We start from the raw sequence: 21,482 nt of genomic DNA, 5'->3' as shown, positions 1-21,482 counted from the left end.
TTTTTTTGTAAACCAAAAATGCACTAAAAAAAATTAATTTAAAAAAAAAGTTGAAAACAAGCAGGTAACACAGATGAATGTATTTATTTAAAGAATAAATCCTGCATCAATATTTTAAGACAAAAACCTAAAAAAATACTAAGATTTCCTTTACACTTTAAAATAATTCTTTTTGAAACCACAAAAAAAACAATTTTTGTAATAAAAAAAAAAAAAAAAATGTAACTGTACACAGAAGAATATACCATTTATTGCAAACTGAACACCTCATAAACTATAAACACAAGTATTTCAATTCCCCTAGAGATATGAAAACACACAAAATCAAACTACTCTTCTTCTCTGAAACAAACTGCCGTGTTACATCTCCAGAAGCAGCGCAGTAGCGTGTTCAGGTTCATTTCCATGGATCCCCAGTCGCTCTTCCTCCTTTACATACCATAAGGAACACAGTCCACTCACAACACCGAGCCAAAACGATCCCACATCCTTCCAGAGTTATCCTGACACATGATGCACTTATGACATTGATTTACAGGAAACCTGCTCGAACTTAGCATTGTGACATTTAAAAAAAGCTTTTGCTCAAAGCTTATCAAAAGCATCTCATTTAGAAAAGGTGGGTTTCTTTCATGTCAGCAGCCATGAGGTCATTCAAATACTTACAAGCTACACTTCAACACCACAGGACTGGCTCCATAAGTCGTGGCCCCCCGCCAGATCACAAGTTACCCTCCCAGGAGTGTGTTATTGTAGTGAAACCCTACGAACAGAGTGTTGCTAAAAGGTTTGACACCCGCTGTGTGCTCAAGATGTTCAAAAGACAAGCCACTCCAAATGCACCTGCAGGAGACCTCAGAAGGAGCAGACAGTACCGTGGCCCAAAGAACACGGTGTGAATGTTGCAGAGAGTGATGTCTCTCTGTAAACATTTATTGGAGAACATCTGCAAAGACATTAATAAATAAGAGATAGACAGAAGCAAGTGTTTCCCAACCCTGGTTCACAAGACCCCGCCCCCCGCTGGTAAAACCCCGATCCACCGATAGAACTGGAATGAAAGAACAGTAGGGTACCCAGCCCCTATTTTCACAACATTGAAATATCAAGGTCTAAATGTCTCATCTGCCGTCAGTTCAATAATAACTGACACAAACCATAGAGAGAAACGAGGCCAGTTCACAGAACACCCCCTCACAGCTGCTAGGGTGACACTAAAAACCATATGACTCATGACTCAGTAGTATTATTCAGCAAATACTTCCATGATTACCAATTAGGCCAGAGCACTAAACTCTATTGATCACATCCCCCCCCCCAAAAAAAAGTAGCAACCACTGTTGCAAGGAAATAGAAGGAAACCAACATTCATGAAGAGTTGATGGTTTCGAAATCGTGAAAAAAAAAAGAAAAAAAAAAAAGCACGAGAATAAAACGTGGATGTGCCATCACAAGTTGAAAGAGTCGAGGCAATCTGAAGAGGTTGCTCTGCCTTCACCCAACCAACCATCGAGGTGTTCTGGTTGACCACGAGGAACTCCCCGTGGACGACAGGAACCTGTTCTCAACCAAAAGCCTGGTAGAGAAAAGCTGCCACGAAGTAGAGAACGTTCCACTCGTGTCACCGATCGGAGGAAGCCAAGATCAGGTCGAGGAGACACCGGCACAAAGTCCCTCTGCCAGGTACACTTTGGTGGACTGTGGGATCATCTTTAGAATCCACGAAAAATAAATACAAATGACATAGAACTACTCGCTGTGATCAATGGTTCCTTTTCTTCCCAATAGGAGCAGAGTCCCGTAGAGGACGACCCCCTGTCAACGTGGCATCGGTAGCCCCCAACAACGTGAGGGGGGGCGTGTCATTGATCGGCCTCTTAAGAGCCAATGCACTTTGTGGGTTGCCACTCCGGTGCATTGGTACAACAGGGTTTATCCACGGCCTCTACACACCAATAATATTTATATAGCGGCCAATTACAACAGAGGTTATCTTATGACACTTTTCCTAGAGAGCAGGTCTAGACCGTCCTCTTAATTACTTAATGCCTATACAGAAACACGCAGCAGGTGAAGGAGAGAACTAAAGCCGCATGCCATCCGTGTGCAGTTGGTTCTGAACAGCTGTGCCTGTCAGATAAGACATCTTCAAGTTGACAATGACAGTCATCTACAACCGTAACAAGGCATACAAACCTTCAACCTTCATTCATGCTACTGGCCAGCTAGCTCCATGAACAACACGCGACTGCAAAAACCAAAAGGAATGATTGGCTCGTGTCAACGGTCCGGCTACATTGCGTCTCAAACCAAAAGCCCGCCCACCCCTCTGAAACTCGGGGGCACGTCCCCATACAGCCCCGTGCATGTGAACCAGTTACCGGTGTTACTCGGTGTTCATGCTACGGTGCTAGACGACGTGGCTGCGTGTGGGCATGGCGCTGTCACAGCTCACTCAGGAGTGTTGGACAGCAGTAAGAACACACGTTCAGGTGTGTGCCATGACACCCGTCAAACACACAATACGTAGCAGCAACACAACTGACAGTAACATTCAGACTGCAGCCGTGTCAAAGCCATCTCCCCTGAAGCCTGTGATCTGGAGCCTGACGACATTCTGGTACAAGTCTAGAACGCTTTGGGAGTTCTATGTTCTTGGAGAGTACCTTAACTCCGACAGTGTGACCAAGTAGTTGCTGTAGATTGACCAGTGCTACGCTATGTGTCTATTGACATAACCTGAAGCGTCCCAATACAGTATATACATGTTTTTTTTATCTGCATCAGATTTGATTGTTAATATTCTGCGAGGTGTTAGTGGCCTGTGATGTTTTAAAGGGGTTTTCTCTGAACCGACACAAATAAAATACTTGGGAAAATCTTGTATTTTGGAATCAGAATGGCAAGTGAAATGATAAGACAAACCCTTCTGTATACATTGACAAAATATTGGTCCGAACAATGTAACCCTGTGTTCAATCTGAACGCATTACAACAAGCTGAAAGACATCCCAGTGGAAGCGACCAACATTACGAGTAGCGTTTAGCTACTTTGGAAACAACGAGTGACCCAGATGAATGTGGCCTGCTGTTCTGATCAATAAGGGTCTGAGGGTTAGAGATATGCATTGTAATTCACTCATTTCATGTTAAACTACAGCCACTTCTGCCAGGCCCTGCTGGGTGAACTGCTCAGCTTCTACATGTCAAGTGCTCCTTTGGAGTTTAACTCGATGGGAACTCGGTCATCTGAGTACGTCCATCCAAATCAGACGAGTCATTCTGAGGCATTAACCCCTTTGTGGAAGGAAAGAACCTTTTGATTTGAAGCGATCTGCCACTTTTTACAGCGTGAGCATCAGAGCTGCACCGAACGTCTTTCTGGAACTTTGGAAGCTTTGATTGAGGTTTACAAATAACATCATGAAAAAAAAAGTGTTCTGTTTTATCAGATTAAAGGATGTTCTCTTTTTTATGACTCTATCAACTGTCTTTAATGAATAGAACTTGTCAGGGTGCGGCAAGTGGGAGAGCAAACTGAATTTCTTACATATTCAATTAATTTAGACTTTTGGACACTACTGGAATCTAATTGGAACAAGCATTCGAATGTTGACTTCCAACATTATGACGAAGCGTCCAGCTGCTCGATACAGCCCTGATGTGCAGAGAAGCTTTCACTCAGTAACAAGGGAGCTCACGCTCATGTGTCATTTGCAGATTACAGACTACACGTCCTATCTTTTACAAAACACATCTCAGATCTCCCATCACACTGACTGAAAGGAGCGCATGACGAGTGAGCGTTTGAAATATGGGAGCTGATCAGGTGAGCTCCAGCATTATGACTGTTGGACTGATTACAATGTTTTGGCTACGAGTCAGACGATCTCACTACTGAAAATGGGAAACACACTTTTGCAAGATATGTGCAAAACATCCGTTTGAACCTTTTCCTCAAAACAAGTGAAAATACCTCAGAGAAGGTCAGAGTATGTAATGATCAAAGGCATTTGAACATACTTCTAGAAACAGTCAGCAATTATCTCACCTAATGAGCAGATCTTTGTCTCTCGTATAAAAAGGAAAAGATGGTTCCCTATCGGACGACAATGTCTTACAGTTAATTCTACAGTTACTGAGTTTAGCGCTCCGGGGCTCCGCGGGGGCAGGGAGTGAGTTGGGGGTCGTGGTCTGCCAGGACGGGCCTGTGGCCTCTGAGGCACGGGAACGCTGGGGTTCCAGACTGGGAGACGACCTCTCTGCCCCCTAGAGGGGCATCAGCCTGGTGGTGTGGAACAGAAGGGGGTTCAGGTCCTCAGCATGGACGGCCCGATGGAGCGACGGCTCGGAGCGACTCCGCTCGATTTTTGGCAGCAGGTCTTGAACCTGCTCAATGGCCACGAGGATCTGAGGGAGGGAAACAGGATGCAAGGCAATGGTCAACATGTTGTTGTTGTTGGAGAACAATGACATTAATAACCTTCTGGAAGTTATTACATTGTGAGATAATTACTGACCGTTTAAAGACTTGTACTTAAAGACAAGGAGAGAACTGTGTTTATATGTTATTACACTATATGTGGGCTTTGACACGGTTGAACTTATTTTGGTATTGTTTAGAATGTAATAATTTTCTCAAAATATAATAACTTATTACATTATGCACAAAACGATTATTACGTAATGCTCTCATGGATGAAGCCATTACACTAAGCACTACACACCTGTGGGAACAGGGGCCTCTCGTCTCGTAGGAACTTCAGACAGTCGATGATGAGCCTCTTCATGGACTTGGGGGAGGTACTATACAGCTTACTGAGGTCTGGGGACAAGTAGCCGCGTCCAACCATGAAGATTATCTGAGGGAAACATCAAAACTGAAGTATTATTACTTCTGATCAGCATGCATGGGAATAAATGACAATATAATGTTCTCTTATTTAGACGAGCAGGACTGCTAACAGTTAGCATTAGCCAGCGTTAGCTCCCCATGTGGTTCTACTGATGTGAAGTCAATAACTACAGACCTGTCTCTCTCCTCCCCTTCCTTTCCAAAACTCTAGAGCGAGCTATCTTTAACCAAGTCTCCTCCTTTCTTCACAGTAACAACCTTCTAGACCCCCACCAGTCTGGATTCAAGGCAGGCCACTCAACAGAGACTGCCCTCCTTGCTGTCTCTGAGCAGCTTCACACTGCTAGAGCAGCCTCTCTCTCCTCTGTCCTTATCCTTCACACTAGAGCAGCCTCTCTCTCCTCTGTCCTTATCCTTCTAGACCTTTCCCCTGCCTTTGACACAGTGAACCACCAGATCCTCATGTCCTCCCTCCAGGACTTGGTATCTCAGGCACCGCACTCTCACTCTTCTCATCCTACCCCACGACCGCTCTTACCGGGTAACCTGGAGAGGATCTGTGTCTGAGCCTTGTCCTCTGACTACTGGAGTCCCTCAGGGCTCAGTCCTTGGTCCTCTTCTCTTCTCTCTGTACGCCAACTCTCTTGGCTCTGTCATTCGCTCGCATGGCTTCTCCTACCACAGCTATGCTGACGACACCCAACTGATCCTCTCGTTTCCCCAATCTGAAGCACGGGTAGCAGCACGAATCTCTGCCTGTCTGACCGACATCTCTCAGTGGATGTCCGCACACCACCTGAAAATTAACCCGGACAAGACTGAACTTCTCCTCCTTCCAGGAAAAGGCTCTCCCACCCACGACCTGACTATTAACTTCAACAACTCAGTGTTGGCCCCGACTCCGACTGCCAGGAATCTCGGAGTGACGCTCGACAGTCAACTCTCCCTGACTGCCAACATTACTGCAACAACACACTCCTGTAGGTACATGCTGTACAACATCAGGAGAATACGACCTCTTCTCACTCAGAAGGCGGCACAGGTTCTGGTCCAGGCTCTGGTCATCTCATGGCTGGACTATTGCAACTCCCTTTCTGGCAGGTCTACCTGCTAATGCCATTTGACCTCTACAGCTCATCCAGAATGCAGCTGCTCGACTGGTCTTCAACCTCCCGAAATTTACCCACACTACACGCTCCTCCGCGACCTTCACTGGTTACCGGTGGCCGCCCGCATCCGCTTCAAAACATTGGTACTTGCGTACCGTGCTGCGAACAGATCGGGTCCGGTCTACATCCAGGACATGGTCAAACCGTACACCCCAGCCCGTTCACTTCGCTCGGCTTCTGCCAATCGGCTCGTAGGTCCTTCACTTCGAGCTAAACACTCAACAAAATCCCGACTGTTTGCTGTGCTGGCTCCTCATTGGTGGAACAAGCTCCCCATTGACATCAGGACAGCAGAAAGTCTCTACATCTTCCGTCGCAAACTAAAAACACATATTTTTCGACTATACCTTGAATAGGTAGCACTTAAATGCCGTAGTAGCACTTAAATGTCCCTTACCGATAGCACTTTGTTGTTTAGCACTTTAGTAGCACTTAAATGGCACTTACGGATAGTACTCTGTAGTTTAACGTTATTGAAGAAATGTACTTACTTGATTCTTGTTGTTCTGAGTTTGGACTCATGGTTTAATGCACTTATTGTTAGTCGCTTTGGATAAAAGCGTCAGCTAAATGTAATGTAATGTAATGTAATGTGTGCACGTCTCAGAGTGGAGAGTCCTCTTTGGTTCAGTGAACGGCGTCGACAACTTGGTGCAAACGTCAACTTAAAACTACAAATAACTAGTGTACCATGACACATTCTGCAGATATTGATGGAGCATGGAAAATTGAAATTAAAGCTAAAAGAAATAGTCAAACCACAGAAAAAGAGTCGCCAACTATTTGGATAATTAATCGTTTCAGCAAGTAAAAATGCCCCCAATTCACGTTATTCCATACCATAATCCAAACCTCTTATCCTATTCAGGGTCTGGGGCGCTGGAGCCGAACCCAGCTGACATTTTATGAAGGCAGGGTTCACCTGGACAGAGTTCACCTGGACAGGGTTCCTCTGTACAGGGTTCCTCTGGACAGGGCTCACCTGGACAGGGTTCCTCTGGACAGAGTTCACCTGTACAGGGTTCCTCTGGACAGGGCTCACCTGGACAGGGTTCCTCTGGACAGGGTTCCCCTGCAAGCTGCCACGGGGAGAACGTTCTGATTTGGGTATTGGATCGTATTTGATCGCCAGCTGCGCCACATGATTGGAAGGTAAAGTGTGTTCTTAACAACAAATCTCAACCTGATTGATCAGATACTCTTTTAGACTATGTCATCGTCGTTATTAGTCTGACTCACCACATGCAGACTACTTCAGCCACCATTCTCCTGCCCCTCTGCTATCTGCACTATTAAACATTATATAATATAACATTTTGCAACGGCATCGTAGCCATCTCCTGGGCTTGGGTATGCCCTATAAGATTGTAATTGGTTTAAAGAAATACACCCAAGCCAGCGCAACCTGTGCCTGGACCAGAATGATAATGCAGGGAGCCAGACCAGTGTTGTGTGAACACAAAGAGGAGTAGTGTCATGTAACCTGGTCTCTGTTGTTGATAATGGAGTAGGGCAGAGTCCCGGTCATCAGCTCAAACAGCACTACTCCATAGCCGTAGACATCAGACTGGAACGTGTATGGGTTGGTGTCCTGCATTCGGATCACCTCAGGAGCCTCAGGGAAAAATGAGGAAAAGACAAAAGGTAAGCATTTCATTTGTGGAAGGACCTGCCAGATCCTCATGGTAAATTAAACTTTAATTTAGCTGTCATGCTCATTATATAGCAATTGTATCTATACAAACATAAAAGTACTCGTTTTCACATAAGACGATAATATAACAATAATCCTCCGAATATGCATGAAGAAACTGGTTTACGTTTCTATCAGTTATTGAGAATTCGGTGTCTGTCATTATGTCATCACCTGACAACACCATGTGTGGAGGGACAAAGACAAAGTAAAAAGTTCAAAACAAATACACATTGTTGTGCTATGAACTGACTTTTGTTATATCCAGTCCCTGTTAATGGCAGAACTTAACTGAGCCAATGGAATCATGTGACTCGAATTTGAACCTGAAAACAGGTGAAAACATTTGAGCACGGTCCAAAAAGATGCGCCACCATTGTAGAATTATACAAAAAGCAGATGCTGAAGTTGCTAAATCCAAATAAAAGAGAAGTTTTATATTTAACAAAAAACTAAAGGCGGCTGATTGATGAAAGAAGATTCATTACGTTTACTAGAACAAAAAAAAAAAAGGAGGGGGGGGGGGGATGCTAGTGGACATGAACAGTAAGAGGCGTACCATCCACAGAATGGATCCACTGGGCTGTTCCACCTGTTGAGAGCCGCTCCACCGAGACTTCACCGTGGCCAAGCCGAAGTCACCGATCTTCACAGTCCAGCCCTCGTGGAGAAAAATATCTAGACGCAAAGCTCAGGAAACATTACAACAAAAACATGGTGTACATACATACTCATGGAATTAGTTAGCACAAACAAGCAAAAAGAAAAAAAGGGAGAGCTGTTGAAACTACCCATCGATTGAGTTGTGCTAACATTTGGATTAGTTCATTTTAACGTTGTAAACCATGTTGATATCTGGGAACATCGAGCAGCTCCTCTGCAGCGTTCAGCCGTCAGTGACCCTCTCTTGGTACAAGATGGCTCAACGAAGTGAAGCGCGTCAGTATACCGTCGGACTTGGCATTGACAGTGTTTTTGATTTATTGAGAGAATAATCACAAAAACACTGTCGACATGTGCTTTTTGTACACCGGCCGCTCATCACAGCTCCAAACTTTTTGGGTAAATTCACAAATTGTTATTTGGATAAATCAAACACATATTGGGAATCTAAATGCTTTCTTACTAGCCTAAAAAAAAATCATTCAAACCTAAAAACAAAGAACAATAAAAGCGGGCGATGCTCAACAAAGCATTTACACTTTTATAGTAACTTTACAAAGAATAAGAAGAATGTGAATTAACTTAGAATTAAATTAGCCTCGCATTCAAATTGCAGAGTGATAAGTCAAGGTTTTCTAGAAATACAATCCATAAAAAGGTATAACGTACAATATAACAATATACTGGACAACAGCAGACTAATAGTGCGTGACTCTTTCGGCAGTTCTGAACAAATCAGGAGAAGAAAACTAAACATGAGAAACAATGGGTGAATGCAGCAAGTTCTCATAAATCACTTATGAACCAATCTGTTCCTACGACCTGCTCGTGCATGACGCCCATCGTCCTGCTGCAACGCAACACGCTTTATATTGTTCAGTCCAACTCCTTCCATTCAAGCCACGGAATCTCAAAGCCAGATGTACCACAGTGTACAGAAGACAATAATGACTATTAGTGCCTCAATTCTTGGACTGTTAGACATGTCTGCATATTAAAGATTATGGTTCAAAGTGTGCTAGCTACCGAGCACGTTGGTGGAGTCTTCAGTGATCCCAACACAAACGCCCACATTGTTAAACGATAACACTTGACAAGAAAAGGATACTGTTTGATTTCAGGTCTCGATGGATGATGTTCTTCGCATGAAGATAACTGAAAGGGGGGGGGGGAAACATCATTGATTTCATCTGTATAAGGGACGAGGCAGAGCACCACGTGTTCTCAAGACTTGACTCCACTTATTGCATCCTGCACAGTATTAGAAAGCCAGTCTGATGCTAGACCATAGCTGGAACATGTTAAACGACAATAAACCAATTTGATCCCATTAGGAAAAGTAAATATGATGCACCTCATGGAATCATTTTCTCTACTAAACTGAACTTCCAATATTACAAAGTACACAACGTTGTGTACGGGACAAAACACAGCATCAAAATTAAAACTGGACTTGTTAATTCAGCAGTGATTAAGTGGTTGGAATCTAGCAGCAGGTCTTACTCCATGCCCTGTGCCGTTTGTCTGGCCACGTCAATGCGCCGCATGGTGTCAAACTTGGTTTCTGTGACATGCAGATGGCGGTACAGGCTGCTGCCTTCACACCACTGTGTGATGATGGCAAAGTTGGGCTTAGTCATGTAGCCCATGAACAGCAGGATGTTGACGTGGCGGGTCTTCCTGCGGAGAACAGAAATCACAATAAAGTTAGAAATGACATTAACATTAATAACTTTATGGCATAGTTATTTGATAGTTATATTTGAGAGGTAGTTTTAACAACCAAATAAACTGGTGTTGGTTGAAGGCCAGAGTTATTTTAATGTCCCACAAAATAGGTTCTATACATCTGCCTATTAAAAAGATCACGATTCAGGATTGTGGTTCTCCCTCAATACTCAACCAATTTAAAAGATTGTTGTTGCCATTAGTGGGAAATAGGGTCCAAGGTGAAAAACACCAAAGTGAGCCTTCAATATCGACACTACCGCTCACTCTCTGTTGAACAATGTCACGATTTAAGGTCTAGCCACGTACTAGGGTTTTATCTCGTCTTAATCAATTAGATTTGTACTGATCACAAACATTTCCTTAGTGAAAGCCCATTGATGAATAGTGCAAATACATATTTATCTGAAGAAAAGCTTGTTTTAAAGATGTTGTCAGTGCTTTCTTCAACAGACCGCACTTCTCACCGTAAGACCTGCATTTCGTTTTTGAAGGCCTGCAGCTGTTCGGGGGTCGGCTCGGTGACTTTAAGGATCTTGATTGCCACGTCTCCGTGCCACTTGCCCTTGAAGACGGTTCCAAAGGAGCCAGCGCCTATTCTCTTCTGAATGGTGACTTCTCGCGAGTGGACCTCCCAGTAGTAACTCGAGTCTCTGTAGCCCCCTCGGTGCTGAAACACCACACAGATTGAACGTTTTGAACTACGAACTCAATCGTCGTGCGATTAGCACTTCAAGGGTTTTGCAGTTACTACTAACTTCTTTATAAACCCGTCTGAAGACTACATACCACTTTCTTTTTGTCGTCGGACGAGGAAGGCTTGCGCTCCTTGTGCTCTGAGGGAGACTTTGGCGGTCTCCTCCCCGGAGAGCCGAGAGAAGACGGTGGGCTGGTGGAGGGTTTTGGTGAGGGTTCAGGACCTGCAGGGATGAGAAACATGAAGAGAGTACAATAACACCACATGTAAAATCAGAAATGACAAGAAATTCTGAATAGAGAATGCAATTTTAATATAGAAATAAATACATCATTCACGTACCCATTGTGTTGTTGAATTTTAGTGCTTCCTAAAAAAAAGGAGGAGATACCCAGCATTTAAAATTCACGTATGGTCTTTAACACACAAGTAAGAAAAAAAGTGTTGCGGTCAGCAGTTTGCCGACTTTATATGGACCAACATTTTCAAGTACTTGATCTCGGTGTTGATATCAAAAAGCAGGCAATCGTTAACACAGTTCACCTTTTCAGTTGTTGAACATTGAACAGGTACAAACAGCAGACACAATTGGATCCTCGTGTCAAACATGGACCAAGCAGCCAGCACTGACCTCTATAATGCTGGTACCAGCTGGGCCCACTGTGCTGACCATATGAACATTGGGCGTGGAGGTGGAGCGATGCCTCTGCAGAGACTGGCCATCTCCACCCGGCATGGGGAACCGAAACGCTGAGGTCGGGGACAGGAGGTCCATCCTGAGTGAACAAGTAAAACAGTCGCAATGTATGTATAAATATCGGTTTCACGGACTAAGACTAGACTGTCCCCCCTCAAGCTTAGTTGGTACTCGCCGCAGTGAAGCTGGCGCGAGGCGGAAGCGCCAGAAAAATGCATGATTACGTGATTATACAAAGTGGGCCAATTTGTTTTGAGATGCTTTAAAAATCTTCTTATGAGTAAATATTGTAAAGCCAAATAGGATAGTTTACTCGATATTCAACCTTTGCATGCGATACGTGACTTCTTTCTTTACAGGGTACGCCATGAATACGAGTTGTGAATTTATGGATAATCCCATCTGCTCGGCATTGTGGAGGTTGGTTGGTGGCATTTGCTGGTTAAACCTAAAGTCTATGGGTTCCACTTGTTGTCGTCACAGGTCATTTGTTTTGCATGGAGGAGAATAATGCAGCGCCTCCCTCTGTACAGCGGCGCTCGCACGCCGTCTGCAGAGGCTCACGCTGCGGCGCCGAGCGCTGGCATAAACAAAGCTTGAATCTACTTTGTTTAGTATAGGAGCTTACCCAGCAGGCTCTGGGGTTAAGGCTAGGTTGCTCTGCGATGGGGAATTTTCTGGCAATAGTATCCGTGGGTACTCATCAACCCTGGACAAAACATAGGAGAAAAGGGATAGCACAAGAGAAATAATGAAACACGGTGTCAGAAAAAGGAACACTCATTTACATTAAGGATTTAAAGTTGGTGAGGCTCTTGTTATTACATATCTATATGCAACCCGCACAGACTGCCGTTAACCGGTTTATATTTTTTTGAGCCATACTATTAACCCGATTATCGCATTGTACCTAATTATTATTCATATTTTAGACTTTTAATTTGCACTCTGACCACTTTGTATTGCCACTGCTCAGCCAAGAACAAAAAAAGGAAGCATTATCTGATGAGCACACCAACTAAGCAATTCGGTGGTTGGGGTTCATTTCTTTCAGAATAACTAAAATACATTTATCAACAGAAAACGATTACATCTCATAATTTCCCAGACAAAAAACAAGCACACAAACATCTATGGGACAGGCTGATATGATAATTAGCAACGGGTAATGTTCATCCGTGGCTCCTAGTCCTTGGATATGGACGCATGTTTCAGGTCATAGTTGTATTGCCTGTAGTCGGTTTGAGTCGGAGTGTTGACTCGCCCAGAAACAGTTCTGTTAACTATAAAATCCAAACTAAAAACGGTACAACTGAGCAAGCTGGGGAAGACAGTGAAATGTGGTTTAAAGCACTGGAATCAGTTTGTGGCTTCCCCTCTCATGCTATAGAAGGCAGTTATGCTAAAGAAACAATGGCAACTTAGAAAATGACTTATGCCCTCACACTTATAGATTCACACCCACTGCATGAGACTGAACACTCACCGTTTGGTCACTGTATCCATGTCCACACACACAGTAGGGACCTTGCTACTGCAGTGCTGGTGGAATTTGTAGCAGCATGTCTGACATCTGAAGCCGTTAAAAAGAAACTTGTGGCAAAAATCACAGTAGGCCAGTTTGAAGAAGGTTTTCCGTACCTGCGCGGATAAAGAAGCCACAATAGTCACTTTTACACCAGCAAAGTAATTATGAGCCCAAATATCAGGTGGCACGCCAACCAAGCCAGTTACTGATAGGTTGGCATTCTGTAAATAAAAAAGGTATTTCAGTGAAGCCATAATCATGTAAATGTTTTTGCCAGCTACTTACAAAGTTGTGCATGGTGAGGGGAATATCATCCAGGACCTCGACTAAAAGCTCCTCTCCAACCAGTGGAGTGATGTCTGTGTCCCAATCGGTCAGTCTCTTACGACTGGAGAGGCAAAGACATAGAAACATTTGGATATTATATATTTTAAACTTTTGATGTCCAAAGGTGTCTTGTTCCACCATTTGAGTTTCTCACAATGAAATGGTGTTTAACTTTAGATTTCTTATGATGTCATCTATGGTCCGTATCAGACAATACTGCATGACTCTCATCTCGCTTAGAAAGTGAGATCATGACTCGCGCCGCGTTTACAGATGTCCACAATGCAATGTTACATTTATTTATTTATTTTTTGTATTGAGCATGTAAAAATAACCTCAAACTCTGCTTTAAGTCCTAATACTCAACAAATATATCAACAAACCATACTGAACAATATGCAGATATATGACTAAAGCCAATTCTTTGCTGTTGCCTCTTGATCTGTTATGTTGGCGATGAGGAGTACAACCCATTATCCCTATAGGGTGTGGGAGGACAATCAGAGGACAATCTTACCCTTCTAGAAGGCGAAATACAGCACAGCAGTCTTGGCTCAGGCCTCTCACTTTGAGCGCTTTATCGAGCGTCTCGTACACAGTCTGTCCTTGACGAACATTCACCTGAGAACAGGAAACAGTATTTGAACAAATGTGACTTTGAAATGACATTTATTGGCAAGATAGAAAGGAGGCATATTAGAAGTACTGATTAGCAGAAATGACAGCTGCAAATTGAGTTAATGTTGACACATAGATAATTCATGTTGTGACAGAACTTTCACCAGACAAGAACTTCAGTCCTGTGTACACAATCACTTTTTTCCCCAAACTGTTACGTTCCTATTCTGACCACAACAGAGCTCTCATTGACAACATGTCAACCACAGCTGCTGGTTCCATGGTAGAATTACTGCACAATAATATGTCACAATTATATGTGCATTTCTAACATAGTAATACAAAACAGATTTGGTACATAGTGTACCACAGTGAAAACACAAAGATCTCAGCCAGACTTCGTCTGTGACGTGACAGCAAATGTTACAAGTTCCACTGAAAAGGCGTGAAAGGACTTATAGCAGGCCTGGCTCGACACATGGCTTGATATTTGACATTAGAGAGCTATGGATAGCATGAGGAGTCCATTGTCTCCACATCATTATAATGCACAACCATTTTCACTAAGATTACAATTTAGCAATTAGTTTTCTGAAAATGCAAAAAAGCAACATCCGATAGGAATAATAAGCCAAACAAACGCTGGTGACAGCACCATCTGTGAAATGTGACACCAACTGTCCATTAGCTTACTCATGACATGCTGGAAAAGATGTCACATTTTGTGTGAGTAATTACACTTTCAACCAACAGTGCTGGCCCATTGTTTACAGAGGTGGTAGTAGTCAACTATCACTTCTTAATCTTGTCACATTGATGTATTCTATATGTAAAGATGTGTTTATTAAATGTTCTGCTGATTCATTGATTAGGAGCAGTATAAGCCAATCATCTCACCACTGTCCTCTGTTTGTTAGGGAGGTAGACTCGGATGGTGCCCCCACCTCGGGGTACATCCTCTGGACTAGTCTCCCCCGAGGAGGAGTAGGAGGAGGAGGTGGAGGACATGATGAGTGGCCGGAGGAGCTAGGACACGGAGCACGTAGACACCCACAACCTCAGGAGAGCTTCATGCACAGTGGAATCCAGAAGAGTTAGCTCTTTCCTAGTTTCCTGCAACAACATGGACATTGTTGGTGAGAGAATGACATTTTCTGTTTTAGAGATTATGATGATACCATGGGATGAGGATGTAGATGCCTCGCCTAAGTACTCAACCATAAGCATCAGACACTAAGCCTGTTCCAAACACCCTCGACACTGTACATGATGCAAAAATTAAAACAAACACAAGCAGACATAGAACAAAAAAAAGCACATCCAAACAAGCAAAGCTGTAGTTCTCCCCATCAACAACACACATGTGCATTCTATAAATAATATGCAAATGACAGTATACACAAACACAAGTTGTGATGAAGAAGGTTTCTGGCAGATTTAAGTTTCTTATGACGTTTGATTCATAATGCAAAATCACGTTACATTGAATAAGCAGGGGTTAAGGGGGCAATGCCCTTATTGGTATGGAAAGTGGACACATGCAATGATCCGGACGAGCTGTGAACGGTTCACACTTAGCATCCTCTGGACACAAGCAATGTCACTGACCAGGAAAACACTTGATTGCCTTAGTTTTTAATGACGACACGAGAGAGAATGGCTCTGAACGTCAACGCACTGAACAGAAGTCATAGGACGTAGCCTAGAACGTCTAGAACGGGTCCGACGTGCAGGGCGGCCTTTGAATCAATGCTGACAGTCAACGTGCTAACTCCTCGCATGCTAATCCTAACGTTAGCCATTAGCTTAGCATGAGATTTGACTGCGATGCAATCTGACATTTGTAGTTTAGGAAGGCCGTGTTCGTCTCGGGGCGACAGCTAACTCTTAAAGAGAACTAACAAACTAAGCTAGCCCACCTTTAACGGTAGACTGGTGGTAAGTGGGTCAAAGGGGACAGCGGAAAGCAAACTAAAGTCATCAACCCGTTTGTGACTTCCCCTCAGAACGAGCTACCCGCTGCCGGGAGCAGAGATTATCCCGAGCCTCGCTTACCTCACTCTGCCGTGCAGGGCTGAATGCTAACGTTAGCCCGTTGGGGGTTTTACCAGCGCGTCAGCTTGTTGCTCCCTTCTCATGTCTTCACTAATACACCGCAGTGACGTATTCACCCGACACGAGTAAAACACCACTGAGCAGTTGTTGCAATAACGCTACATCTGCCAGGACAACAGCGAAAGCTTCTTCCGTCGGTGGGTTTAATACAGTTTGGAGAGAAGTTAAACGCTTACCTGTAGCAGCCATCTTGAATTCTTTCAAGCTGAAGTCGGATGATCTGTCAAGAACTTCGGGGAAAGCGGAAAACCTCCGAAATGCTTCTTCTTCATTGGTTGATTCTTCGCTGCTTTAGAAAGCACGGCGTAATGCCCACACTGCTCAATGGGGGGCGCCAATTCCCCGGCATGAGGTTCTGCTTGGACGCACTTAGTGTAATTATCATTACACTCGTGAGTGTGGTGAACAATAATGGATGTTTTAAATGTGGATTATTAGCCCACAGCATCACGTAACCGTGACAGGTTGGCTAGACTACCAGTGAAAGCACACCGTTATCTCCAGGAAGGGGGAGAAAAAACAAAGAACAGTGTTGGCCAACAGTGATGAAGAGTGTGGGCCATCGCAGTGAAGCTGGAGAGAGTCAAAGAAGTCAACTGAAGTGAGGAAGAGCGTGGGTCATCGTCGTGAAGCTGGAGAGAGTCAAAGAAGTCAACCGAAGTGAGGAAGAGCGTGGGTCATCGCTGTGAAGCTGGAGAGAGTCAAAGAAGTCAACTAAAGTGAGGAAGAGCGTGGGTCATCGCTGTGAAGCTGGAGAGAGTCAAAGAAGTCAACTAAAGTGAGGAAGAGTGTGGGTCATCGCTGTGAAGCTGGAGAGAGTCAAAGAAGTCAACTGAAGTGAGGAAGAGCGTGGGTCATCGCTGTGAAGCTGGAGAGAGTCAAAGAAGTCAACTAAAGTGAGGAAGAGTGTGGGTCATCGCTGTGAAGCTGGAGAGAGTCAAAGAAGTCAACTGAAGTGAGGAAGAGTGTGGGTCATCGCTGTGAAGCTGGAGAGAGTCAAAGAAGTCAACTAAAGTGAGGAAGAGTGTGGGTCATCGCTGTGAAGCTGGAGAGAGTCAAAGAAGTCAACTGAAGTGAGGAAGAGTGTGGGTCATCGCCGTGAAGCTGGAGAGAGTCAAAGAAGTCAACTGAAGTGAGGAAGAGTGTGGGTCATCGCCGTGAAGCTGGAGAGAGTCAAAGAAGTCAACTGAAGTGAGGAAGAGCGTGGGTCATCGCTGTGAAGCTGGAGAGAGTCAAAGAAGTCAACTAAAGTGAGGAAGAGTGTGGGTCATCGCTGTGAAGCTGGAGAGAGTCAAAGAAGTCAACTGAAGTGAGGAAGAGTGTGGGTCATCGCTGTGAAGCTGGAGAGAGTCAAAGAAGTCAACTAAAGTGAGGAAGAGTGTGGGTCATCGCTGTGAAGCTGGAGAGAGTCAAAGAAGTCAACTGAAGTGAGGAAGAGTGTGGGTCATCGCCGTGAAGCTGGAGAGAGTCAAAGAAGTCAACTGAAGTGAGGAAGAGTGTGGGTCATCGCCGTGAAGCTGGAGAGAGTCAAAGAAGTCAACTGAAGTGAGGAAGAGTGTGGGTCATCGTCGTGAAGCTGGAGAGAGTCAAAGAAGTCAACTGAAGTGATGAAGAGTGTGGGTCATCGTCGTGAAGCTGGAGAGAGTCAAAGAAGTCAACTGAAGTGATGAAGAGTGTGGGTCATCGCCGTGAAGCTGGAGAGAGTCAAAGAAGTCAACTGAAGTGAGGAAGAGTGTGGGTCATCGCCGTGAAGCTGGAGAGAGTCAAAGAAGTCAACTAAAGTGAGGAAGAGTGTGGGTCATCGTCGTGAAGCTGGAGAGAGTCAAAGAAGTCAACTGAAGTGAGGAAGAGCGTGGGTCATCGCTGTGAAGCTGGAGAGAGTCAAAGAAGTCAACTGAAGTCATGGCAGCTAGTTGGACTCCACTGAGACAGTTCGTTAGTCCCTTTCACTGTAACTGGGTCCACGTCCCCAGGGCCTCGGCGTTCATCCAGCCGTGACTCCTCACTCCCACACAGCAGGTGGCGCTGTACGCAGAGCTCCGTTTACAACTGAAGAAGAAGACAGATATCCCAGCGTGCACTGCTGCCGCGGTGTCCGACGTTACCAAACAAAGCAGACGCGATGCTGAAAGTGACGAGTTTGTGCAGCCGCTGAGACTCAGACATTAAGCAGGAACTGCGCTTACTTCACCCGCTCCAGGATGAGCGCCGTGCGGACCCTGTGCGCCACCGCGGTGATCGCAGTCGTGGGGCTCGGCTGTGGGCTGTGGATGGTCATAACTGCCGGAGAAGAAAGGCTCATCAAGGTGAGTCCTGAATATCATGCAGCGTACAGACCAACCAAGGGTGTTACATGACACAGCCAGGGTGGTCCCACAGCCAGAGGGGTCCCACAGCCAGAGGGGGTCCCACAGCCAGAGGGGGTCCCACAGCCAGGGTGGTCCCACAGCCAGAGGGGTCCCACAGCCAGAGGGGGTCCTACAGCCAGAGGGGGTCCCACAGCCAGAGGGGGTCCCACAGCCAGGGTGGTCCCACAGCCAGAGGGGTCCCACAGCCAGAGGGGGTCCCACAGCCAGAGGGGTCCCACAGCCAGAGGGGGTCCTACAGCCAGAGGGGGTCCCACAGCCAGAGGGGGTCCCACAGCCAGGGTGGTCCCACAGCCAGAGGGGTCCCACAGCCAGAGGGGGTCCTACAGCCAGAGGGGGTCCCACAGCCAGAGGGGGTCCCACAGCCAGAGGGGGTCCCACAGCCAGAGGGGGTCCCACAACCAGGGTGGTCCCACAGCCAGGAGGAAGAAGCTGTTCTGAAGTCTGCTGGTTCCGCAGCTGATACTTCTGTCTCTCTTTCCAGGCGGCAGCAGGTGAAAGTGGTTGGGACTGAGAGGGTTTAGTTTTTTAATATCCTTTAGCACTTCTCCGGCTCCTCTTCTCACCAACATCACTGATGCTCATTATCTGAACAAATGATGCTCTAAAAGCAACCGTCAGCTCCTTGGTTCTACTGACGATGAGCAGCAGCTTGTTCTCTGAGCTCCTCTCTGAAGGTTGTGGATTTGCTCTTTACATAAAGTCCCTTTTTGGTTTGTAATCCGGCCGTTGGCCGTCGTGTCATCAGGAGGGAGCACACAGCCCTGGGGGGCTCCGGTGTTCAACACTAGAGTGGAGGAGGTCTAATGAGCAGCTGGGGGGGGGTGCTCAAGCCCAGGTCAGTGATGACATCAGTTAGCTGGTTGGACCATGTTCCTGGGACAGGACATGGGATGTCATCAGGACCAGCAGCTCTGTTCAAATCATCAGTCAGAAAATGGCCAAGATGTTTTATGTATTTACATACAAGCCATTCGTTTTATGTATGTAATTATATAATACCTCATTCTTTGCATTACTTTCTAGTTGTACTTTCTCTTACTATGTAAAAGTTATTCACAACAATGTCAAGGCACATTTTTTACAATCCTACTTTGACTCTTAATGAGCTGAAAGTCCAGTTTTCAGTAAATTCTCTTTGTTTAAGTTTTCAGAATAAATCAAACAATATGGACAGAAATTGTCATCATTGACCCTTTAATTACATACAAGGGGCATCAAGCTGTTAAGACCTGCTGAAGCTTTACTAACTTTTCTGCAGATATTATAAACTGAATATAAGAAGTGTACGTAGTCATGGTGATCCGATCCAATAGTGTGCCGTAGTAGCTATGTATAAAGTGAAACATTCATGCTAATACATTCTATAACCGGCTTGATTTCATGTGGTCAGATATCGTAACTCACTCCTCTTGCTTACCACCCATCAGAATCTGCCTGAATCGAATCCAGTGAGAATGGAAGAGGCGAAGAAGAGGATGGCTCTAGTGATGCAGGCAATGAAGGAGGCTGCTGCAACCGACGACAACATTGCAAAAGGATATGGAGGATCTGAAAAATAGCCGGGCCCAGCTCTGTGACCCATTTGGAAAAGCTCCGCGTATTGAATGCTGCTGGCACGTTCAAATAAAGATGGACATTATGAGATTTTACTTTTTTTTTTTTTTATTGTTGTCCGATTTGTGAAAACAATTTACCGTCGGATGTAGAAATTGTTTATTAAAACTCTCCAAAGACAACCACATGTTTTCAGTCTATTTCCAGGCTCCGTTATAATCGGATTCTAGCATTTACGTGTTCACACGTTAGTTTAAAAGACAGGTTTGATGATCATTTTGATTCTTAACAAAATCCCATCAAAAAATCAAAACCAACAATGGGTGTATCTTCAAACAAGTATTATGCATTGTGTGTTTGCATCAAGGCATGTTTGACCCTGAGTCTTAAGACACTGAACCCCAACTCCCAAATGGTTTGGCAAGCGCCTTGCAAAGAAGACCCAAACATCTTTGTGAGACATTTTAAGGGTTTATGTCTTCATTAGGAACCTTTGTGCTTGGTGCTGAGATCAACATCAATAACCCTCGCACCGCTTTCACTTTATATACACTGTATATAGTATGTCCTGCTCTGATATTTTATTGTATTGTGAGTGTGTATATATTGTAACCTTGTTTGCTGCTGAACAGAATCCCCCCTGGGGATGAATAAAGTATCTATCCATCACAGACATGGGAGGGAAGTCGGAGAGTATTGAGAGAAAAACGCATTGTTGGTTTTTAGTCTTCTCTGAGAGTAATGGAAAATCCAAATAATCGTATCAGTCTTTATTTGATGCACACATGTACAATTTCTTCCATCTTTTACCTCCTGGGTTTTGAGGTTCTATATAATTAAAGTTATCACAATCTTAGTTCAGCACATTACAAAATATAGTGAATCAGCGTTTAGGAATTATCTGACAATAGTGTACAGATGAAGCATTTTGCTACATACCTGTAACACCAACTACTACAAGCCACCTCAGAGACTGGAGCCCAATGAATGAGATGAGGTCAACGGGTGCCTTCTATAACCTGGCCCTGATTAGGACATAGTTTGGGGGGACATAGCGGTGATCTTCAACTGCATGTAATCCAATCCCCACGCTTCCATTTCCAATGTTGATGAATGTATACAACAAATTATGGAAGCCGCAGCGTGTACATGCACTGACGGGAACGCGACGGGAGCACGTTTGAGTTCTATTTTGTTTAAACGCTGCCGTCCTGACTGCTTTGTTACGAGGATTGGTGCGCATGTCTGCTGAAGAGCAGACCCTGCTTCAAGAGCAACGACCGCAGAACGCCCGTCTCCATGCAGAGACCCAACAGTGTATGGCGGCCGCCCCTCCAGCACCAAGGGAGGGGACCGTGCAGCCAAATCCTTGTTTTATTCCCAAAATGCCTTTTGAGTGCAAGCTAAAAGGGGGGGCTGGCCCGCAGATGCCTGGGCAGACCCGGTCGGGCCCTTCCTACTCGGGCCAG

General features: G+C 44.9%; 2 protein-coding genes across 4 annotated transcripts; one reads left to right on the top strand and one right to left on the bottom strand.

Moving 5' to 3' along the window:
- Positions 1–228: 228 nt before the first annotated feature.
- araf (A-Raf proto-oncogene, serine/threonine kinase) lies at positions 229–16,394 on the bottom strand. Of its 3 annotated transcripts, none has more exons than XM_034540896.1 (16): positions 16,267–16,394; positions 14,873–15,088; positions 13,875–13,978; positions 13,316–13,418; positions 12,989–13,143; positions 12,131–12,211; positions 11,437–11,581; positions 11,148–11,175; positions 10,898–11,028; positions 10,576–10,778; positions 9,884–10,060; positions 9,489–9,535; positions 8,277–8,395; positions 7,508–7,639; positions 4,728–4,862; positions 229–4,410 (listed from the first exon to the last, which is right to left on the bottom strand). In XM_034540896.1, exons 2-16 carry the CDS (start codon positions 14,981–14,983, stop codon positions 4,270–4,272), a joined length of 1,812 nt encoding a protein of 603 aa, XP_034396787.1. In that variant the 5' UTR covers positions 14,984–15,088; positions 16,267–16,394; the 3' UTR covers positions 229–4,269. The 3 variants fall into 3 exon arrangements, with proteins under 3 accessions (XP_034396787.1, XP_034396788.1, XP_034396789.1); XM_034540897.1 differs by lacking the exon at positions 16,267–16,394 and adding an exon at positions 16,031–16,138; XM_034540898.1 differs by lacking the exon at positions 12,131–12,211.
- Positions 16,178–20,195, top strand: LOC117735959 (ubiquinol-cytochrome-c reductase complex assembly factor 3). The gene is made up of 2 exons (XM_034540900.1): positions 16,178–18,396; positions 19,887–20,195. Exons 1-2 carry the CDS (start codon positions 18,292–18,294, stop codon positions 20,016–20,018), a joined length of 237 nt encoding a protein of 78 aa, XP_034396791.1. The 5' UTR covers positions 16,178–18,291; the 3' UTR covers positions 20,019–20,195.
- The last annotated feature ends 1,287 nt before the right edge of the window (positions 20,196–21,482 follow it).

The sequence above is a fragment of the Cyclopterus lumpus genome, chromosome 9 (assembly GCF_009769545.1).
Source record: "Cyclopterus lumpus isolate fCycLum1 chromosome 9, fCycLum1.pri, whole genome shotgun sequence".
Classification (NCBI taxonomy): Eukaryota; Metazoa; Chordata; class Actinopteri; order Perciformes; family Cyclopteridae; genus Cyclopterus; species Cyclopterus lumpus.
This window is presented reverse-complemented; position numbering and strand designations above follow the sequence as displayed.